Below are 20,936 nucleotides of genomic sequence, written 5' to 3'. Positions count from 1 at the left end.
TGCCTTTGTTTGTCTGCCATTCACCTAATTCTCTCACTAGTGCTTCGGCGTTGTTCTCTAGTCCCCCCTCCGCTAGCTACTGTGTTCACTATCTGGTATTTCGAGTTTGCCCAATATCACGCCGTTGGTCGGTCTGTAACCATCCGCGCACTCACTATTTGGCCATTCCCCCACCGTCACCTCTCAGCCATCCAATCCGAGGGCATCACAACAATCCTGGGGTCTAATCGACCCCTTTCAGTTTTGGCTTGAGTGTAGCCATAACAATTAGGGAATATTGCCTTTTAATTCACATTCCTGCAACATAAGCAGAAAGCACCGGTCGCATCGCCCAGCTAGAAGCCACTTCGAGATATTTAATTTGAACAGACACATGTACACAAATCCATAATACTTGGGGAAACAAACACGCGAACTGAAGCAAAGAAACTATAATGCTCCAGACTCAACAAACGTTAGTTAAGATCAAGCAGGACAATCCCCTTGGTAGAAACTAGATCAATCCTAGAGTCGGTGAACATGGGGTCCCTGTAAATGTGGTCACTGTAAATGGGAGGAACGAATTCGGCGAAATATTCGTCCCATCCTTGTTCGCCTTCACCGGATACCTCGAATTCCTCTGCATCAACCTTCCCGATAGTGACACCATCCTCCGGGTCATCGGCCCAGCCAATGAAGCCATCTACGATGCCTCCGACGATGTTCCTAACCAATATCACCCTATTTCGTCCCTTGCCAGAAGGATCTTTTGTATCTTTGTCGGACTTGGCGATGGACGTACCGCCCCTGTTGACAAGGCCGAACCTGCCTTCGTAAGAGGGAGGGACAGTGACAACGATCTCACCGTAACGGTTCACGACATCAAATGCCAAATAGCCACCGAGAGGGAAGGAGGTGACGTTCACTTTCGCAAGACGGTGAGAAGTAAAAGTATTGATACTGAATAAGCCATTAACTGTGTCTTTGGAGGGTCCAACAGCGACAAGCTGAACCTCGGCATCAACAGAGCCGTTGCGATTTGCTATATTTAGTCTCGTGTGTTTGTAGGCCGTCGCGTCCGAGAGAAGGGTGACATTTACAGTGATGGGTGCCCCCGCGGTGACCAACTCCAAACGGTCCTTCACCACATACGTTCCATTAATCGGGTTTCCTTCGGCAATGATTGATGCCACATCGGCTTTGACTCTTCTAGGCAGTCCAGATGTTGCACCAACAACGAAGAGCTTTCCAAAGACGGCATCGTCAAAGGCGCCATTGATATGCTGAGCGAAATGGGGAAACACGCTTGAGAAAGAAGCAAGCTCGAGATGACCACGTGGCAAGGTGACAACGATCTTGGCAGTGACAGGCGCCGTGGGATGACAACGACGATGAGGGTGTTTACCATCCACCCACACTTCTCGAAGATCCCCAGGGTACAAAGGTGGCGGTAGGCAATGTTCCGAAGATGGTGGGGGAGGGATGGACATGCCAGCATCTGGAAGTGATGGAGAGAGGAACTCCTCAAGTGGATCTGGTGGCAACGAGCGCCAAGGGCGGTGACCATGGTGACCATGGTGGGGGGGCTTACGCTAAAGTAGTTGTTTTTACCGATGGCCACCCAAATTCATACCGGACACGGACTTACCGACAAGACCACACCTTTGACATTGCCTTCAGGCGTCGGAATGGTGCACACATAGGCTTTAGGGCCCTTAATTTTATGCTTTTTATGCTTTAAACGCTTCCACCATGAGTGAACGGCTAAGTCAGTCTCGGGCTCCTCAATCTTTGCTGGTGCACTCAGAGCAATTTTGACACCAATCGTGTCCCCTAAGTCCTTGTCGGCGATAACGTAGTCGACAGTGCCCTTGAAACCACCGCCAGACACAAGCTTGATGACCTCTGCAGCCGCGGAAACATTTAGGTGGTAAGTAGTCTCGCCCGGCATAGTTGAGTTTCTCCATTTGGTGCAGTGGGGTTTGGGGTGATCATCATCATCGCCATGATAGAGATCAAAATCGCCAGAAAAGTCATACACGCGCATGATGTAGTCATCCTCGTAGGGAGATTTGAGGTGCTGACCCTAGAGGACAGGGAGAAACACGTTGTCAGCCCCCAAGACGTCGACGGTGAGTCAAAAGTTGTGCGTACGGATCCTCGCCATAGGTACTTGATGCCTTTGGCAATAATAAAGATTACGAAACCAATGGAGATGAACCTCCAAAAGTGCCTTGCACAAGAGCAGCGCTTGCACTTGTTCGGAGCGGGTTGCTCATCGACACGTTCGTCTTTCGATGCCGCAGGATTAACAGTGGGGAGCGGTGAGTATCCAGGAGGATTGGACAAGAAAGTAGCGTCCTTGGTGTCCGCCATGATTGTCGCTTGGGACAAGAGGGCAAACTGAGGCACGACTTATGTATGTAAATATATCGGTGACGGCAGCCTGCCGAAATCAAATGTAAGAATCCCCACAAAACTCCCAGTCATTTCTTGGCGCTCATGTATGTCATGTGGGCTTGCACAGTGGATACGAGAGAACAACTCAGTGTTGCACGAGACCAAGTCGGACCCGTGGTCCATGGAGACTTCGGTCAGGTCCGAGGTCGGACTCGTCAAGTCTGAACGGAGTTACTGATACATCTGATACCCACGCAATGAGCCGCAGACCTAGAGTGACTTCAATATACTCCTTTTCTTTCTTAACGCGTGCAAGCAGGTTCTCAGCTGTTTTGCGTTCTCCTGTGTTATCGTACACATTTGTGGTGAGCCTGCTCATAGTTGTGCAAGAGGATGGAAGGGATGAGTCAGGGGACGACCGAGAGGAACCGTATATTCATGGTCGTTTCGGTCATTGTCCCGTTAACGTCATAGTGGGCCCCACCGGGAGAGGGAACGCAAGACTCATTTCCAAGTCGATCCCATACTCTCGCTACTCCGTGGCGGGGATCTTACTGGGCTGATAGGTTAGCGATATATGCAATAATGACATATCCTACTCGATCCTACATGGCTGCGCATAAGTAACTCGTAAGGGACATCGACCATGCCTATACTTATTCCCTGCGGCGTTGTTCTCTAGTCCCCCCTCCGCTAGTTACTGTCTTCACTATCCGGTATTTCGAGTTTTTCCGATATCACGCCGTTGGCTGCCGTTGGTCGGTCTGTAACCATCCGCGCACTCACTATTTGGCCATTTTCCCCACCGTATCACAACAATTCTGGGAGGTCCAATCGACCCTTTTCTTCAGTTACAGTTTTGGCTCGAGTGTAGCCACAACAATCATGGAATATTGCCTTTTAATTCACATTCCTGCAATATAAGCAGAAAGCACCGGTCGCATCGCCCAGCTAGAAAACGCTTCGAAATATTTAATTTGAAAAGATACATGTACACAAATCCACAATACTTGGAGAAACAAACACGCGAACTGAATCAAAGAAACAATAATGCTCCAGACTCAACAAACGTTAGTTAAGATCAAGCAGGACAACCCCCTTGGTAGAAACTATATCAATCCCAGAGTCGGTGGACATGGGGCCCACGTCAATGGGAGGATCGGATTCGTCGAAATATTCGTCCCCTCCATCCCCTCCAGGAAGAAGAGGTCTGGTAATGCGGCATCCTTTTTCGCCTTCACCGCATACATCCAATTCCTCTGCATCAACCTTCCCGATGATGATACCATCCTCCGGCCATCGGCCCAGCCAACAAAGCCATTTATGATGCCTCCGACGATGTTCCTAACAAATATCACCCTCTTTCGTCCCTCGCCAGAAGGATCTTTCGCATCTTTGTCGGACTTCACGACGGACGTGCCGCCCCTGTTAACAACGCCGAACCTGCCTTCGTAAGAGGGAGGCACAGCGGCAACGATCACGCCGTAACGGTTCACGACATCAAATCTCAAATAGCCACCGAGAGGGAAGGAGGCGGCATTCACCCTCGCAGGATGGTGAGAAGTAAAGGTATTGATACTGAATGAGCCATTGACTCGGTCTTTGGAGGGTCCAACAGCGACAAGCTGAACATCGGCATCAACAGAGCCATTGCGATTTACTATATCCAGTCTCGTGTGCTTGTGGGCCGTCACGTTCGAGAGAAGGGTGACGTTTACAGTGATGGGTGCCTCCGCGGTGACCAGCTCCAAACGGTCCTTCACCACATAAGTTCCATTAATCGGGTTTCCCCCAGCAATGATTGATGCCACATCGGCTTTGACTCTAGACAGTCCAGATGTTGCACCAACAACGAAGAGCTTTCCAAAGACGACATCATCAAAAGCGCCATTGATATGCTGAGTGAAGTGGGGAAACACGCTTGAGAAAGAAGCAAGCTCGAGGTGACTGCGTGGCAAAGTGACAACGATCTTGGCAGTGACAGGCGCCGTGGGATGACAACGACGACGAGGGTGTTTTCCATCCACCCAACCAGTCTCATACACTTCTCGAAGATCCTCAGGGTGCAAAAGTGGCTGTAGGCAATGTCCCGAAGGCGGTGGGGGAGGAGGGATGGACACGCCAGCATCTGGAAGTAATGGAGAGATATACTCAGGTGGATCTGGTGGCAACGGGCGCCAAGGGCGGTGACCATGGTGACCATGGCGACCATGGTGGGGGGGCTTACGCTAGAGTAGTTATTTTCACTGATGGACACCCAAATCCATACCGGATACGGACTTACCGACAAGACCACACCTTTGACATTGCCTTCAGGCGTCGGAATGGTGCACACATAGGCTTTAGGGCCCTTAATTTTATGATTTTTATGCTTTGGACGCTTCCACCATGAGTGAACGGCTGAGTCAGTATCGGGCTCCTCAAGCTTTGCTGGTGCACTCAGAGCAATTTTGACGCCAATCGTGTCCCCCAAGTCCTTGTCGGCGATAACGTAGTCGACAGTGCCCTTGAAACCATCTCCAGACACAAGCTTGATGACCTCTGCAGCCGTAGAAACATTTAGATGGTAAGTGGTCTCGCCCGTCGCAGTTGAGTTTCTCCACTTGGTACAGTGGGGCTTGGGGTGATCATCGCCATGATAGGGATCGAAATCGCCAGAAACGTCGTACATGCGCATGATGTAGTCATCCTCGTAGGGAGATTTGAGGTGCTGACGCTAGAGGACAGGGAGAAATCACGTTGTCAGCCTGCTGCGGCGCAGCCCCCAAGACGTCGACGGTGAGTCAAAAGTTGTGCGTACGCATCCTCGCCATAGGTACTTGGTGCCTTTAGCAATGGTAAAGATTACGAAACCAATGGCGATGAACCTCCAAAGGTGCCTTGCGCAACAGCGGCGCTTGCACTTGTTTGGAACGGGTTGCTCATCGACATGTTCGTCTTTCGATGCTGCAGGATCAACAGTGGGGAGTGGAGAGTATCCAGGAGGGGGACTGGATAAGAAAGTAGCACCCTTGGTGTCCGCCATGATTGTCACTTGGGACAAGAGGGCGGATTGAGGGAAGAAGTCAGGACTGCGCGACTTATGTATGTAAATGTATGGTGACGAGGCTGCGCACGGCAGCTTGCCGAAATCAAATGCAAGAAACTTTACAAAATTGGGACTCTCCCAGTCATTTTTGTTTCTTGGCGCTCATGTGAGCTTGCACGGTGAGAGGCACCCAAACAATTGAATGCAGTACTATTGTCTAAGTTATGCCAGTTCCAGGGCCGGAGTCGGACAAGATGACAGTGGAAACCGCTGAATAAAATTGTCGGCATAAATATATGTAAATACATGTTTTCAGGCGAGACCAAGTCGGACCGTTGGACATGGAGGATGTCTTTTAAGTCAATCCTCAGCTGTGTTGTAGCGAAGTTGACCGAATTTATTTGTCTATTTGTCCATGGAGCCAACCTAGCCGGCCTACCGACCACCGACCACCTTTCTCCGTGCCTTTATTTGTCTACCATTCACCTGATTCTCTCACTCGTGCTTAGATGTTGTTCTCTAGTTCACCCTCCGCTAGCTACTGTTCTCGCTATTTGGTATTTCGAGTTTGTCCAATATACGTATATCACGCGGTTGGTCGGTCTCCGCGCACTCACTATTTGGCCATTTACCCTCCATCACTCCTCTCAGCCACCCAATCCGATGGTATAAAACAATCCTGGACGTCCAATCGACCCTTTTCACACAAAAATTTCAGTGCTGAGGCTTACAGTTCTGGCTTGATATTGCCTTTTCAACATCCTGCAACATAATTATATATAACTGGTGGACGCCGCCTGGCGCGGCAAGTACCCGCTACTCATTCCGCCTTGATTTTGATCATTAATCTCAGATATCACGCCGTGTAGCTATGTACATACTTCCGAACTACATTTGATTCAAAAGAAAACAATGGGGTGCCATCTATTTCATTCGAAGGTTGATCAGAGACAAGCACCCACATTCTTGGCTTGGACACACACCGTGAACACAGGCGTCCCGATCTGAAAGTGTGCGAAATGGAACGTAATACACATCGCTGCATTGGGCATCTGGTTGAGCAGGAAATACTATGACGCGACCCTTGAGGGCTCTTTGAGCAGTAGGAAGTGTGGATGAGAAGGTGGGTCCTGTAGTGTGAGACGTGGGGACCCATTGTCTTGCAGATGTATGATCCATGTTTTGGCACGCCGTCAAGCAATCAGTGCTTCTTCAAGTTCACGGAATTGGGAATGGGGCCGAGCGATAAAACGACGGAGACAGCCCCGACGAACATCAGCCCGTGTGAGTTGAGTTAAAAAGTTGGCTAGATGGTTTGCGCGTTCTGACCGAATGTCAGTGGTCGACATCGAGAACGAGAAGGCTGTTCAGAGTGTGAGATACGACCAAAATCACAGTGAGAGTCGGTGACAATGTGGTCAAATACAATGGAGCGTAATTGGACACGATTGAGAATATTTGGAATGTGACGATGGACATGGTGGAAAGAGCCACTTAGTCTTAATGATTAATTTGATCCAGATGACGAAGAACGGTGAATGCATCAGGAAATGCAGTGGGGATTTGTTGAAAGCGTTGAATAATGCCATGGGATACCCACTTACGGATTCATAGGCACATTGAACACCTAGTGCAGCACCAACCAAGGTTTGGTGTTGAAGGGAGAAAGATCGGGAGAGAAGGAAATCATGAAGTCGTTGGAGATGATCATCAATCGGCGGAAGCTGGTTAGATTCTTCAACACATCCGACAAATGGAGAGTTGTAACAGTGAGCATGCAGAATATGATGCATTAAATGTAATCGCGTGTCATTGGTCGTTAACAATGTGAAATATAAACCATGAAGCTTAAACCATGAAGCTATGCGTAATGAGTGATGGTGGGTGGATCGAGGTCCAACGCACCATTCAAAAATGAGTACGTCCACAAATCTGCATGTACGGTTTAAAGAGTGGATCAGAAGAGATGCACAGAGACTCACTGAAGTAGCCATAGTCTGTACAGAAAGAGTCGGACGTGGTTGATACAGTTTAGAGAGCGGACCAGAAGGGATGCACAGAGACTCACTGAAATCAGAGGAAGTGGTGATGCAAGGTGGATGGTCTTATGGCGTGAGTTGCATTGTAGCGGAGTGAGCCGAAATCCTATTGTCGTATGGTCAGAATGGGAAAAAAGGACCCTAGGTTACAGAGGACCCTGTGCACAGAGTGGGGCCTAAATTTGCAGGACCCGCTACGGAGTAGCGGGAATAAGCGGAAGGCACCGCGCATCGCCCAGCTAGAAGACAGTTCGAGATATGTATTTGATTTGAACAGATGCATGTACACAAATCCACGATACTTGGAAAAACAACCATGCGAACTGAATCAAAGAAACTATAATGCTCCAGACTCAACACACGTTAGTTAAGATCAAGCAGGACAACCCCCTTGGCAAAAAATAGATCAATCCCAGACTCGGTCAACATGGGGCCCTCGTCATCAATGGGAGGATCGAATGCATCGAAATATTCGCCCCCTCCATTCCCTCCAGGAAGAGGTCTGGTAACGCGGCATCCTTTTTCGCCTTCACTGCATACCTCGAGTTCTTCTGCATCAACCTTCCCGATAGTGATACCATCCTCCGGGCCATCGGCCCAGCCAACAAAGCCATTTATGATACCTCCGACAACGTGCCTAACAAACATCACCCTCTTTCGTCCCTTGCCAGAAGGGTCTTTCGTATCCTTGTCGGACTTGACGATGGACGTGCCACCCCTGTTGACAACGCCGAACCTGCCTTCGTAAGAGGGAGGCACAGCGGCAACGATCTCACCGTAACGGTTCAAGACATCAAATCTCAAATAACCGCCGAGAGGGAAGGAGGTGACATCCACTTTTGCAGGACGGTGAGAAGTAAAGGTGTTGATACTGAATGAGCCATTGACCGAGTCTTTGGAGGGTTCAACAGCGACAAGCTGAACATCGGCATCAACAGAGCCGTTGCGATTTACTAGGTCCAGACACGTGGGCTTGTGGGCCATCGCGTCCGAGAGAAGGGTAACATTTACAGCGATGGGTGCCTCCGTGGTGACCAGCTCCAAATAGTCCTTCACAACATAAGTTCCGTTAATCGGGTTTCCTTCAGCAATGATTGATACCGTATCGGCTTCGACCCTAGACAGCCCAGATGTTTTACCAACAACGAAGAGCTTTCCAAAGACGACATCATCGAAGGCGCCATTGATATGCTGAGTGAAGTGGGGAAACACGCTTGAGAAAGAAGCAAGCTCGAGATGACTACGCGGCAAGGTGACAACGATCTTGGCAGTGACAGGCGCCGTAGGATGATGATAACGGCGATGAGGGTGTTTTCCATCGACCCAGCCCCTAACCTCGTTCACTTCTCGAGGGTATGAAGGTGGCGGCGGCGGTGGTTGGCCGAACCCTCCTAGAACCTCGGGAGGAGGGATGAACATGCCGACATCTGGAAGAACGTGCAGGGATGGTGGAGGGGGGTGGTCAAGTTCATGTGGTGGAAACGGGGGCCAAGGGTGGCCCCGGTGATGATGGTGGCCGTGACCATGGGGGCGCTTCCGCTATGGTAGTTATTTTCACCGATGGGAACACCCAAACCTAGACCGGACACCGACTTACCGACAAGACCACACCTTTGACATTGCCTTCAGGCGTTGGAATGGTGCACACATAGGCTTGAGGGCCCTTGGTTTTAAGGGTTAACCGCTTCCACCATGAGTGAACGACCGAATCAGTCTCGGGCTCCTCAATCTTTGCTGGCGCACTCAGAGTAATTTTGACACCAATCGTGTCCCCTAAGTCTTTGTCGGCGATAACGTAGTCGACAGTGCCCTTGAAACCGCCACCAGACACAAGCTTGATGGTTTCTGCAGCTGTAGAAACATTTAGGTGGTAGGTAGCCTCACCCGGTGCAGTTGAGTTGCTCCACTTAGTGCAGTGGGGTTTGGGGTGATCACCGCCAAAATAGGGGTCAAAATCGCCAGCAACGTTATACATGCGTATAATGTAATCATCCTTGTAGCGGAATTTAAAGTGCTGACCCTAGGGGACAGGGAGAAAACACGTTGTCAGCCCCCAAGACGTCGACGGTGAGTCAAAAGTTGTACATACGCGTCCTTGCCATAGGTACTTGATGCCTTGAGCGATGGTAAAGATGACGAAACCAATGGCGATGAACCTCCAAAGGTGCCTTGCGCAAGAGTGGCGTTTGCACTTGTTCGGAGCGAGTTGCTCATCGACATGTTCATCCTTCGATGCCGCAGGATCAACAGTGGGGAGCGGAGAGTATCCAGGGGGATTGGATAAGAAAGTAGCACCCTTGGTGTCCGCCATGATTGTCACTAGGGCAGATTGAGGGAAGAAGGTCAGGACTTGCGCCACTTATGTATGGTGACGACTTAGACTGTGCACGGCAGCTTGCTTTGCCGAAATCAAATGTAAGAATCTTTACAGGTCATTCTTGTTCATTGGCGCCCATGTACGCGATGTGGGCTTGCACAGTCGATACGAGAGGCGCCCAAACAACTGAATGATCCGAAAGAACAATTCTCACATGCGCTCAGGGTGCCACAACACTGCACTAGAGTACTCGCTTCTTTGAACTCTGCACTGCTTGCCACATATATGAGTTTGAAACCGTACAGTCGTCGGAGAGCGTTTTGGGGTGTAAAAAGGCCATTTGATTATATCAAAGAAAAAAAAAAATTTACCACACGTCTGCTTGGTCTGGATCGGGACACTGGGCCGGTGGCAGAACAGGAGGTGATGGGGATGGAGGTGGGATGCGCGAAATCTGGGTTACCAAAGTGAAGCAGGGCCAAGCAGCCCTAGTTAGGAAACAGCAGCGGATAAACTCACAAGAACGCGCGCGCTAGAAGTATCGAAGACATAGAGGAACTACGCGGGGACCGGGTTTAGTAGGAGCGGAAAATGTTTGAAGGCAGATAGGGGGGAAAGGAGCAATTGAACAGAAAAGGGGCGCGAAGGAGTTGTCAAATCTTGTTTAGTGAAGAAGACATTGTGAGGGGCATGGGACTCGCTAAAACGTAGGTGGTTATAAGTCTCTTGTGGGCATCGATCGATGACAAGTGGCTGAAGACAAAGGCCATTCGCTTCCGATCTCTTTAGTGGTCATAACCAGGACAGCGATTACCAGCGGCGTGCTAAGCGCCTCCAGTATTCAACTGTCATCAATGAGAACGTAGCGTATATAGAATATAGCTTCTCCACAAGGTGCAGTTGGGCTCGGGGTGATCAGGGCCGTAATGAGGATCAAAATCGCTATAAATATCGAATGCGCCCATGACATATTCATCCACGCAGCGGGGTTCGAGGTGCTGACCCCAAAGGACAATGGGAAAGATTCTGCGGTGGCGGAGCCCCTAAAACATTGAGAATGAATCAAAAAGTTGTGCGTACGTATCCTCACCTCAAGTATTGGATGCCTTTATCAATTGTGGCACTTGCACTTATTCGGAACGCGTTTGTCCGTCCTTCGATGCCGCAAGATCAATAGTAGGGAGCAGAGAGTCTCCAAGAGGAGAATTCAATAAGAAAGTGGCGTCCTTGGGGTCTGCCATGACTGTCAGCTCGAGAGGGCAGTTGAGGGAAGAGGTCAAGATTATACTGGTGCCGATGCTGCGCACGGCGTTCAGCATGTCAAATTGAATGTGAGAATCTTTGCAAAACTGAACGATTACAGCACTTGCACAGCCAATACGAGAAGCCAGCGAGGGGCAGGACAATTCTCACGCCCACTGTGGGAAGGGGTTGAGCTTGGAGGCTGAAACACACTTGACAAAAAGCGATTGTTTTCATTGCGTTTCGAATGCTAAGGTTGAAGCCATCTAGACTATGACATGACGCAGACCAAGAAACGACAACGTCCGGGCAAAAAAAAAAACCATGAAGGTCAGAAAAAACGACTTGAGAAAAAGGGCTGGAAATGAACAGGCAACTGGATGGAGATGGGACAACATACTGAGTCCCTTTGTGAACCGTGAATAGGGAATCAAATGAGACAGTGAATGGGATGACTTGCTGGACAAATCGATTGTGAGTTTGGACGATGAGACGATTGATGGCGATGAGAGAGCGATGAAAAAAACAAGACGGCATGGAAAGACCATAACGGGGAAATAAAGAAAAGGGGAATCATAGAGAACAAAGACAGCTGCGTCGACTAACACAACCAAGTGTAACGAGTCCTTTCATTCTCTCCTAGCGACTTCATCCGTCGTCTTTTTTGGCGAAGAAGCAGAGCGTGTCTTCACTCCGGAAGTCGCGGAGGCGGAAGTGGATGATGCCTTTCGTGACAACAGGCTCTCAGCCGCCTTCACCCTCGTGGACTTTGGAATATGGCTAGGTTCTCGCGACAATCCTGGTCGCGCAACGGTGGCCAGCGTCTCCTTCCCAGCTCGTATCGGTCCATGCGCCTGCGCGATAACCATACTCCCCGACATCCTTCCTTTCCTTATACCTTCCTTCATCTCAGCCGTTTTAGCGTGATGAGATGGACCAATGGCGTGCGCCTCGGGGAAAAGTCTCCGGGAAACGGGGAGCTCAGAAGGGACGGTATCAGTTGCAGATGGATGGGACGAGGGCCCCTCTGATGGTGAAGAAGGAATGGAAGAAGGATCACAACGCGATGATCTCATCCTGGCTGCGACAGTCTGAGATCGGGTCCTAGGTGTGGACGGCGAGGAAGGCCACAAAAGTTTTGGTTGAATAACAGTATCTGGAGAGAAACCCGGGTCCGCAGGATCCAAGGTTGAGGGATCGACTTCTCCAGGGGCGAGCGGCCGCTTCTTGAACGGATTGGGGAACGATGATTTGGCACCTCGGCTACAAAGATTGCATACACGGTAGGCTTGCTATATATACCTCGACCAAAAAAAAAAAAACTGTCCACTTACAAGACAAAGTCCACAGTCTCTCGCTCCTCCAGCGGGGGGAGAGTACTAGTGCGAGGGTGTCGAGGGCTGGTTGAAAGGAATGGATTGTTGGGACTATCCCTGATAGGTCCCGTCTTTTTTGCACGTTTCCGTGTTGGAGGAGGCGTAACCGGGGCTTCCACAGGCATCGGAGGCGGCGTATCCCGAGGCGGTGGCGTCTGAGGACGGTTAGTTGATTCTTCTGACTCTCCCGCAACCTCATTTTTACTGGCACTCCCCCGTGAAGCAGGCAGTTCCTCCTTCACGGGCGGCCCAGAAAACGGCGAAGGAGATCGTTCAGCGATTTCTTGAATCACATGAAGTAAGGCAGGAACGGTATCATGCTTGGAGCTGGAGGACCTCAGTTCCATAGATGTGCGTACGCCATTCTGTTGTGCCTGGCGCTTCATCGTACTCTGCGGTGGAGAAGGAAGCGTTGCCACTGCAGCTGACCGCTTGAGACTCTTTCTTAGCTGGCTCTGAGCGTTCGCGTACGGATTGCGAGTGTGAGATGGATGAGCAGGAGACGATGAGAACACATCATCAGTCTGATTCCTAGACATAGTGTCAGGTAGAAGGAAAGGTGGTTCTACGAGTTTATGCCTTTGAGGGAGGTTTAAGAGTGCGATGTGTGTTGGGTGGCTCAACTGCCAGTCTACAACCCACTTTTGGAACACTTATTGTTCAAAGCGTCAGAGAACCCGTTAACTCCGTCGGGACCGAATTTATTTCCGAGCGCTAATCCACACACGTCTCGAGTTTGTTTCTCTTTTACCTAGTTAATCGCCCTTTCCGAATGTCGTTTGGACGGCCTCCTGGAATTACGGGCATACTGGTCACCCCTCCCGATAGAGGGTCATTTCCACTGGACCATGACGGTGAGCCTCATTCGTTCATCATCGTTCTGTGTCCATTCTAGAATAAACTCTCCCCCCAGCGGAATGCAAGAGCTTCATGATGGTTTATCTCAAATGTCTCAAAGACAACAAGTCTCAAAATGGTGCGTGTCGACCTCAGAGTAAGGACTATTTGGAATGCCGAATGCAAAAGTAAAAAAGACGTTGCGTTTATTCACACTGTTTTAGCTAATGCGCGATCTCCACAGAGGTCTAATGGAACGCGATGACTGGACTAATCTCGGTCTTTCTAATGTTTCTTCCTCGACAACATTCCCGAATTCTTCCACAACTGCGTCGTCTTCCCAACCTCGAGGGTCATGACATGCCCACTGCTCAATCACACAGTCACCCGAACTCACAACTCCCCGCTCTCTTGGATTTATTTACTACTGTACATTTAGTCTCTGGTATCGCACTCTCTGCTGTATTCGTTCTTCCGCAGCATCGACGGGCGGTTTCATCAGTCACTCGTTGAAGAATTCGAAAGGATCATCCTTCTTGTGAATTGCGCGATGATAGCTCTCTTCAGTTTGGATAGAATGGAACGTGACGTTCGCTTGCTCCTGTGATGCCATGGCTCAGCGACCTCGACGCACCCATGTGAAGAGATATCCTCACCTCTCCAGGAGAATGGTGTACCCTGAGAACGAGAATTAATCAGCCTCTTTCGGTTTATTTTGGGCCAATAGCTAAGTAGTGACAATCAATCTTTACCTGACGTGAACGAATCCTTCTCCAAGTTCATCGTTTACTGCGGGGATCCTGATACGCCCAAAGAGGATCTGACCATATGCAGTTGGTCCACTGCGAACTTCCACCAAGTCCTTCCTAATATCAAACCCGACAAGGTCTTCATTGCTGAGGGAAGATGCCCTAGCCCTGTTCGTTACAAAACCCAGAATGCATCAAACCCGCCCAGAGGGTAGTTTATGCGGGTATACGATTCACCGCGCACGAATGTCAGTGGGACCAATTTAGGCATTCCATCATCGAGTGAGCGGTGAAGAACACAGATCACGATGTCCCACATACCACATTCGGGGATCGTGCTTATCCCAATCGTGCCTTGATTTAACTATGCTATGTAAGGGCAGGGAATGCAGCCGCAATCAAATCAGTCACTAAACCGGTGGTAGACAAAAGATCGAATGATGTACTGCAATTCGGGCGGGTGCTGAGACGGACCATCGACTGTGCAAAGGGGCCCGTGCGTAGGACAATGGGGAGACTCACGTATGCTTAATTTCATGCAAGACATGAGTAAACGCCTCATACGCGGCCTCATGGGGATGATGAGGAGCGTCAAGGGTGACTGTTTCACTCGAGGCTGAAATCGAGTTGTCCCAACAGTAAGGTTAAGTAAACTACGAGATCGATTTGGCAATGGCACGCAATTGTCACCACGTCTGGGGACCGTGCATTCCCAGTGGCGCAACCGCGCGCGCAACTCACCCATACGAAATCGTTTTTTTCCCGCTTTCAATCGAATTTGTTACACAAGTCGATCGGCAGCAACGTTTGTTGGGTCACGGGCAGCCCCACGATGATGTCACTGCCACAACTTGACGCGCTTTGGTCAGCCTCTATATTGGGTTGAGTGGGATGGTGCATATGCAAGGCACAGACCTTCTCCAAACTTCTCATGTGCTTATCTGCGCTTGCGCACAGTGCAGCTACAGGCACTCTCCTCTAATTGTACTTATGTTGGCTCGGACGTGCGGAAGCACGGTGAAATCATGCTGTGCTTGCCTCGCCTCATGGGATTACACACACTTTTCTTCTTTTCATTCAGTGAAATCCAGGCTCAGGCTTCCCACGGCGCGCCGCCGCCTCCACCGCTTGACGTAAGTTGGTATTTATGTAAACCCTGCTTGGTGGTTGGGTGGATCTTGTGGTTGTTACCCCGCGGTCGCGTGACGACGCGACAGTACTGCGGCTGCCCCTACATATTGTATGTAATCAACCCCTGGCCTGCTGGCGAAGCCAATAAGTATGACTTCTCTCGCCCCACCGTCACAACCCCCGCTCTCCGCGCCATGCCCCAGGTTCTAGTTCACACACTAAGAAGAAGTAGTGCAATTCCTGCCTTCGCCGATCACGCGTTTGCCTGAATTAAACACATAAGTATGTGGCCACTTGGGCCCGCGATCAGCTGCGGCCGAAGACACTTTTTTTTTTCTGCCTTCTGCCTTCTGATCCGATTTGGAATAAGATGCTAACGGCCAACGATACTCAGCCTCAAGCGTAAGTCGCAAAGGGCGTCAAAGAAGAGACTGGTAACCTGTCTACGAAAGAAGAGACCTGCGAACTTTTACAGCCCTGCTTCGATTTTTAACGCAAGTGATCGACACTTAGGCTTATCTATTTCATTCTTTACAATAAAAAGACAAAGATTATTTTTTGGCTAGTTATGCCCTCGTCCCATCTATCCAAGCGTATCACATCACATCAAATCAAAACCGCACCTCCCAACGCGATGGGGCTCAGCATCACCATAACGATGGCCATGGAACCGAGTGAGGATAACGACGAGATAGAGCGCATGGCTGCTCCCTTTGTTGAGGTGGATGAAGGTTTAGCAGAGCCTGTCGTCGAGGAGCCGCCAGACCCTGTTGTTGTTGTCGTCGTCGTAGTGACCGCTGTGCCACCCTGCGCTTTAGCCTAAAGGTGAATATATGTATTAGTCATATTGCACGTGCTGGGACAAGAACAAAAAATTGAATGGACGCACCTGAAAGGCGGAGAATGTTTGGGAACCGTTGGTGGGAGGGTTGATAGCTGCAACCATGCCTCCTTTGCAGTGACTAGTGGGGGATATAAAATTGTGACAGTTATTCAGATTATCGAACATGAGATTAAGCGCGCGCGCGCGCGCTGAGTGAAATTGATGACTTACCCTGACACAGCACAATATATCCATACTGGTTCGCTGTCCAGAACAGTGTATGTGAATGTTCCACCTTTTTGCTTACTAGAGGAGGAAGGGTGGACATCTCAGCGGAGGCAAAGAGGAACGCGCTTAACAAGAATGGACGTACGTTCCAGAGTCGAAAGCGGACGAATTGGTACTCTTGGTGCATGGGTCGTCAAACGTACTCTGAGTAGCAGTCTGTCATGCAACAAAAGATACAGTATCTTTCAATGATGAGAAACGGGAATGGAGGGCGGCGACTGACATGAGGGATGGAAGTTCCAAAGTTGAAGACGATTGTATCACCCGGAGACGCAGTCACCGTGTCAGGAGAGAAGATCAAGCTGGTACCCACACCGGCTTGAACGGTGATGGACGCCTATAATGGAACACACGGATGTGGGTCGTGTCAAAAAAAAAAAAAACATCCCCATGTAAATGCTGTAAAATTATACACACCGCCAAAGCACCAGATGCGGCCACGAGTGCAGCAAGGATGGAACGAATCATGTTGAGGAGAAGAAATCAAACAGCAAAATTCTATGCTCAAGGACGTGGAGGGTGTTGTTGTAGAACGACTGCGCAAAACGCGTTATTTGCTTTTCTACGATCCTTTATAACAAATCAAAGAGCTGACGAAGGGTCAATTCAGATTACACAATCCGTGTTACCATTCGGGTCAACTGCGTACGGATTTTTTATTTTATATTTTATTCAAAATGTTGGTTGCTGATGTCAGAAAAAGAAAAAGTGAATTCTCACGTTCCCGATCACCCGTCGGTTATCTTCCGATCTGTTCCTTGCCTTATTTTTCACCCCCTGTGCTGCTGCGCTTGCGCTGGTTTTATGTATCTTGCTCCGAACAGGCGACGCTTATGTATAGCCCCATTTGCAAAAAAAAAAAGAATCAGCCGGTTGGAATTTCATCAGGTAAAAGTGTCAATGGACTACAGGTATTCACATGCAATTACCTGTCAATTAGGCAGGATCGCACACACACAACACCTCTGGGGCTATGGCTATGGGAAAATTTGGCTGGAATCAGACAGAATTATGTTATCACACTCTTTTACCAAGATAATTAATTGCAAAAGCGGAGTTATGGCGGAACAGTGTATCCAGACGTTCAGAATATTTCCAAAGACCAGAAGGCCAACTGGCTCATGCGCTCATGTTTATTTGTTTTGATGAACATGCACTTGTTGCATGAAAGTAAGTAGGTTCATATCTGAGCTTCTACGCGAGGGTAGTCAGCTTGGTTGGTGTGTGACATCCAATATATATTGTCACACCAGGTCACACGTGACCCTTATCTAGCCCGTGGAAAGTGGCCATGTATTTTTCCTCTCTGCTTGTCATTTTGTATCCCCTTTTGCATACTCAGTATAGCTAATATCGATAATAAATGTTTTACTTGGTTCTGATTCTGAGTCCCAGAATCAAAGGAAAAACTTGAGTGACCGAATTTTTATCTCAAAGTGAACCATTCACACGTGAATGACTGCAAGTGCTCCGAACATGACCCTCGTCGGGGCTGCGTCATATCACACAGAAGTCGACATGATTGATCGCCATTGGGTTGGGTGATAACCGGCGCAGATAACAAAAATCCCCGCGGATCCCATCAAGGTGCGATTCTCATGCCACAAACGCGTACCAGGAATACATCATTTGGGGAGCATACGTGGTGGTGCGTATTGCGTGGCCACGTATACACTGTACTGTACACATATTTGCGGGGAGAAACGGGCGCAAGCATGATGATGGTGATGATGATGATGATGATGATAATGGGTACTGACAGCCGAAATCGCGAGAAGAAACGCCATGATGGTTAATCCGTTCAGCGGCGCTTGATCGATAATTTCGCGATCGATGGATACAGTACCCCAGTTGCCGGTATCCATTACAAGAAAATATGTGTGGGGAAGCGCGACGGGGCTCATTATCCCTGAGAGTACTGTCAAGATTGTCAACGATCCGAGGGGTTGAGGGGTGGTGCGACGTATAACCGTTTTGGCCCGGGGTGCAATATGTCATTATGCAACTGTACATACCCAGTTGCGGTGCAAGAAGAGTCTGGGCTCTGGCGTGCATGGTCGGCAACAATGCAGTTACATAATGGCAAACGAGCCGAGATAGGTATGTGATACGTGCCGAGGATCATGATTGCAATTTATCCTTTTATGTTTAGTCGCCCGGCGTTTGTAGATCTGGGAGGCCAGCAGCAGAAGACTATCGAGCTCGGGGGGCTGGGGGTTGGGGGAAGGTGTATGTGTGTGCACGCGAGGTTTGATGGCAAGGATGATAGTTTTGGGGTGAGGAATGGGGTTTATCAGCGTTCCCACTTGGTCCATTTGGGGGGCGCAATTTTAGCGCAACTGTCACTCCTACATAACTAACGCAGCGACCAGAGACGGGGCGCAGTTGAGCTGAGCTTGGTCATTGGCCGAGCTTGCGAGGCGTTTGGTTGCTTCTGGAGTCTACTTATGTAAAGAGCAACAGCTCATCACGTTCCTGCATTTTGTGACAGTCAATTTCAAATATCCGTTTAGAGTGATTCCGCTTTCATACAATCCCATTCAATTCTCACGGTTGAAGTCTGGCTTCAAGTTCTTTGCTTCCAAGTTCCGTTGTTCCAACTGCCGTAACGGACTTGGGGGCTGTGTGAACAGAGCTTCTTGGTCGTATTTACGTCTTTGGAAGGGTTTATCAGGCCTCATTGGACAATCAGCGTCCCACCTCCCATGCCTTATCTGATTGCGCCAAGCTTTTTCCCTTCGGATATCCGTGGCTATTTGCTTAGTATGTCCTTTTCTTGTTTCCTTGTTGGTAGCACCCCCAATCAGCGTGGATTGATTAGGCAAGTGGTTCGAGGGAATCAACTCTACCGCATTTAGAACCTGTGGATTCCCCTCAACTCTGGGCTTTACATAAGAGCTCGAATCCGCCGAGACTTCAAGGCCCTCGCTCACACATATTACAACTGAGTCCAAGCTCGTTATCCAAGGCACCCGCGTCCTCATTGTTGTGATGAACCGTTCTTCTCTCCGTTGGCCCGTTTTCTGGGTAGTTGTGGGCAATCTCTTCTCAATCAGTGCCTGGGCTGTAAGACTTCCACGTTGTTCTCATTGTTAGTTGATAGCTTTAGCTCATGTTGGACCCTGTTGCTGCGTGCTTCCACTGGGTCACTTTTCGGATTCTCGGCGTTATGACGTGATGGTTTAGGCTACGATCCATGTCCACGTTGGCGCTAATAACCAGGACATCTTCAGCCCGAACAACTTCACCGCTGCGGCAGGAGACATTATAGCCTTTGAATTCGTAACTGTCATAAGTCATGTAAGTCAACCACCTTCATCTCTCTCACCAACGATGGACACTAAGCTTTAACAACGTTTGATGTAATACAGTCGGTTGTGCAAAGCTCGTTCAATAATCCTTGCATTCGCAGCGGTTTCGATTCTGGAACGTGCGTACGTGCATCGTTGGGGTGGAGCGGCCACCGCTGACAAGCAATTTTGCCTGATCTTGGGGACCCTCGTGGTTCTGGTTTTGCTTTCTTTCAGGCACATCGCGAATGAGGGTACGGGCCAGCCTTATGTGTTCAACTATACCGTGGCCGATACGAGCCCCGTGTGGTTGTTCTGTGATGTCAGCACGTAAGCTAACAACCAGTCTTGGTTCACAATGGGCTTTTCATATTGATGAAAACTCTTTCCCTAAAAAAAATTACTGTCAGTCATTGTAAGGAAGGAATGGTAGCAGCTATCAACCCTCCCACAAGCGGAGACCAGACATTCGCTGCTTTCTTGGTAAGTCCAAACGCAAGCAAAAAGTCCATGTTCGCGGTCACTTGACCCAATATATGTATATGATCCGTAACAGGCCAAAGCTGAAGGTATTTCTACTACGCTCGCGAGCACGTCTACCGGATCGTTGAATTCGACTTCGACTTCGGTTTCATCCCCGCTGACGACTGGTAATGTCACGTCATCCGCCCCGAGCTCGCGTATCACGGGAACCACGACGATCCCGACCACGAACACCACGAATCGGGGTAGCACGACTACTTCTTCGGCGTCAAGCACATCTCGCTCAGGTGCTGCGTCGAGAACGATTGAGATGATGGGTATCGCTGATACTGGAGTTGGCGCTTTGGTCGCTAGTCTGTTGATGATGGTTGGTGCTGTCGCTACGTTGTGAGAAGGATCGATGAGAACGAGCAAAAAGCTGTCTGTTACATCAAGTACTCTGGTCCTTTAATTTACCCTGATCTAGCGTTTTTCCCGTATATACTCTTTGTTTACGGCCTTGGAAAGGTCATCATATCCCGTACCATATCTTGTCTTCTTGTGTCCGCGGATAGTTCAAAATCCAGTTCTACTTCTCTTCTAGCCGGCGACGAGTTGGTCGTTGCCAAAAAAAACAGGTTTGTCCCGGATCCCATAGACGCTTTGTAATACTGTCCCGGAGCAGGGCTCTCAAAAGCTCCCAGCCGTATGCATGATGTAATTATGAGTGTATGCGTAAAGCTTGTACTATGTTTCTCAGAATCAACGGTACCTAGTAGAGTGCTTTCAGTGCTGTGTCTTCTGAGCACATTCAGGGCTAGTTTGGTAGTCTCATTTCACTTGATGGGTTACCGAATTGTTACAAAAGGGTCCAGTTGTGTAAGCATGATTATGTGGGTGACTGACTAAGCAATTCATTCGGCAAATGCCTTCACCTCTGTTGGATTGAATCACCTGAAATTTGCCCGATGCCAA

The 20,936-nt window shown here is 49.4% G+C and overlaps 9 protein-coding genes across 9 annotated transcripts; 2 read left to right on the top strand and 7 right to left on the bottom strand.

The window, feature by feature from the left end:
* Positions 1-455: 455 nt before the first annotated feature.
* Positions 456-2,355, bottom strand: EI90DRAFT_3128440 (uncharacterized protein; the record flags this gene model as incomplete). The annotated part of the gene is made up of 3 exons (XM_039064095.1): positions 456-1,571; positions 1,628-2,065; positions 2,134-2,355. 3 exons carry the CDS (start codon positions 2,353-2,355, stop codon positions 456-458), a joined length of 1,776 nt encoding a protein of 591 aa, XP_038912599.1.
* Positions 2,356-3,489: 1,134 nt separating this feature from the next.
* Positions 3,490-5,575, bottom strand: EI90DRAFT_3072195 (uncharacterized protein; the record flags this gene model as incomplete). The annotated part of the gene is given in 7 exon segments (XM_039061359.1): positions 3,490-3,669; positions 3,693-4,454; positions 4,500-4,601; positions 4,664-5,095; positions 5,180-5,437; positions 5,454-5,477; positions 5,504-5,575. Coding segments are annotated over 5 exon segments (1,701 nt in total), but the record flags the coding sequence as incomplete, so codon positions are not given.
* Positions 5,576-7,809: 2,234 nt separating this feature from the next.
* Positions 7,810-9,757, bottom strand: EI90DRAFT_3018948 (uncharacterized protein; the record flags this gene model as incomplete). Its single annotated transcript, XM_039057279.1, has 3 exons — positions 7,810-8,985; positions 9,044-9,466; positions 9,536-9,757. 3 exons carry the CDS (start codon positions 9,755-9,757, stop codon positions 7,810-7,812), a joined length of 1,821 nt encoding a protein of 606 aa, XP_038912597.1.
* A 1,877-nt stretch (positions 9,758-11,634) lies between these two features.
* Positions 11,635-12,920, bottom strand: EI90DRAFT_3128437 (uncharacterized protein; the record flags this gene model as incomplete). The annotated part of the gene is made up of 2 exons (XM_039064094.1): positions 11,635-12,268; positions 12,340-12,920. 2 exons carry the CDS (start codon positions 12,918-12,920, stop codon positions 11,635-11,637), a joined length of 1,215 nt encoding a protein of 404 aa, XP_038912596.1.
* Positions 12,921-13,076: 156 nt separating this feature from the next.
* EI90DRAFT_3072179 (uncharacterized protein) lies at positions 13,077-13,809 on the top strand. Its single transcript, XM_039061358.1, has 3 exons — positions 13,077-13,235; positions 13,295-13,406; positions 13,463-13,809. The coding sequence occupies exons 1-3, from the start codon at positions 13,154-13,156 to the stop codon at positions 13,575-13,577; spliced, it is 309 nt and encodes a 102-aa protein (XP_038912595.1). The 5' UTR covers positions 13,077-13,153; the 3' UTR covers positions 13,578-13,809.
* EI90DRAFT_3072176 (uncharacterized protein) lies at positions 13,466-14,341 on the bottom strand (the record flags this gene model as incomplete). The annotated part of the gene is made up of 4 exons (XM_039061357.1): positions 14,289-14,341; positions 13,971-14,135; positions 13,875-13,896; positions 13,466-13,819 (listed from the first exon to the last, which is right to left on the bottom strand). Coding segments are annotated over exons 1-4 (282 nt in total), but the record flags the coding sequence as incomplete, so codon positions are not given.
* A 1,363-nt stretch (positions 14,342-15,704) lies between these two features.
* EI90DRAFT_3128435 (Cupredoxin) lies at positions 15,705-16,677 on the bottom strand (the record flags this gene model as incomplete). The annotated part of the gene is made up of 6 exons (XM_039064093.1): positions 15,705-15,917; positions 15,988-16,060; positions 16,153-16,227; positions 16,295-16,365; positions 16,433-16,546; positions 16,627-16,677. 6 exons carry the CDS (start codon positions 16,675-16,677, stop codon positions 15,705-15,707), a joined length of 597 nt encoding a protein of 198 aa, XP_038912593.1.
* An 825-nt stretch (positions 16,678-17,502) lies between these two features.
* Positions 17,503-18,596, bottom strand: EI90DRAFT_3072168 (uncharacterized protein). The gene is made up of 2 exons (XM_039061356.1): positions 18,286-18,596; positions 17,503-18,118 (listed from the first exon to the last, which is right to left on the bottom strand). The coding sequence occupies exons 1-2, from the start codon at positions 18,522-18,524 to the stop codon at positions 17,806-17,808; spliced, it is 552 nt and encodes a 183-aa protein (XP_038912592.1). The 5' UTR covers positions 18,525-18,596; the 3' UTR covers positions 17,503-17,805.
* A 557-nt stretch (positions 18,597-19,153) lies between these two features.
* EI90DRAFT_2032283 (uncharacterized protein) lies at positions 19,154-20,459 on the top strand. Its single transcript, XM_039052460.1, has 7 exons — positions 19,154-19,383; positions 19,443-19,509; positions 19,581-19,639; positions 19,737-19,829; positions 19,910-19,982; positions 20,056-20,068; positions 20,175-20,459. Exons 1-7 carry the CDS (start codon positions 19,322-19,324, stop codon positions 20,294-20,296), a joined length of 489 nt encoding a protein of 162 aa, XP_038912591.1. The 5' UTR covers positions 19,154-19,321; the 3' UTR covers positions 20,297-20,459.
* Positions 20,460-20,936: the final 477 nt, after the last annotated feature.

The sequence above is a fragment of the Cantharellus anzutake genome, assembly GCF_015039405.1.
Source record: "Cantharellus anzutake strain C23 chromosome Unknown EI90scaffold_49, whole genome shotgun sequence".
In the NCBI taxonomy this organism is placed as follows: domain Eukaryota; kingdom Fungi; phylum Basidiomycota; class Agaricomycetes; order Cantharellales; family Hydnaceae; genus Cantharellus; species Cantharellus anzutake.
This window is presented reverse-complemented; position numbering and strand designations above follow the sequence as displayed.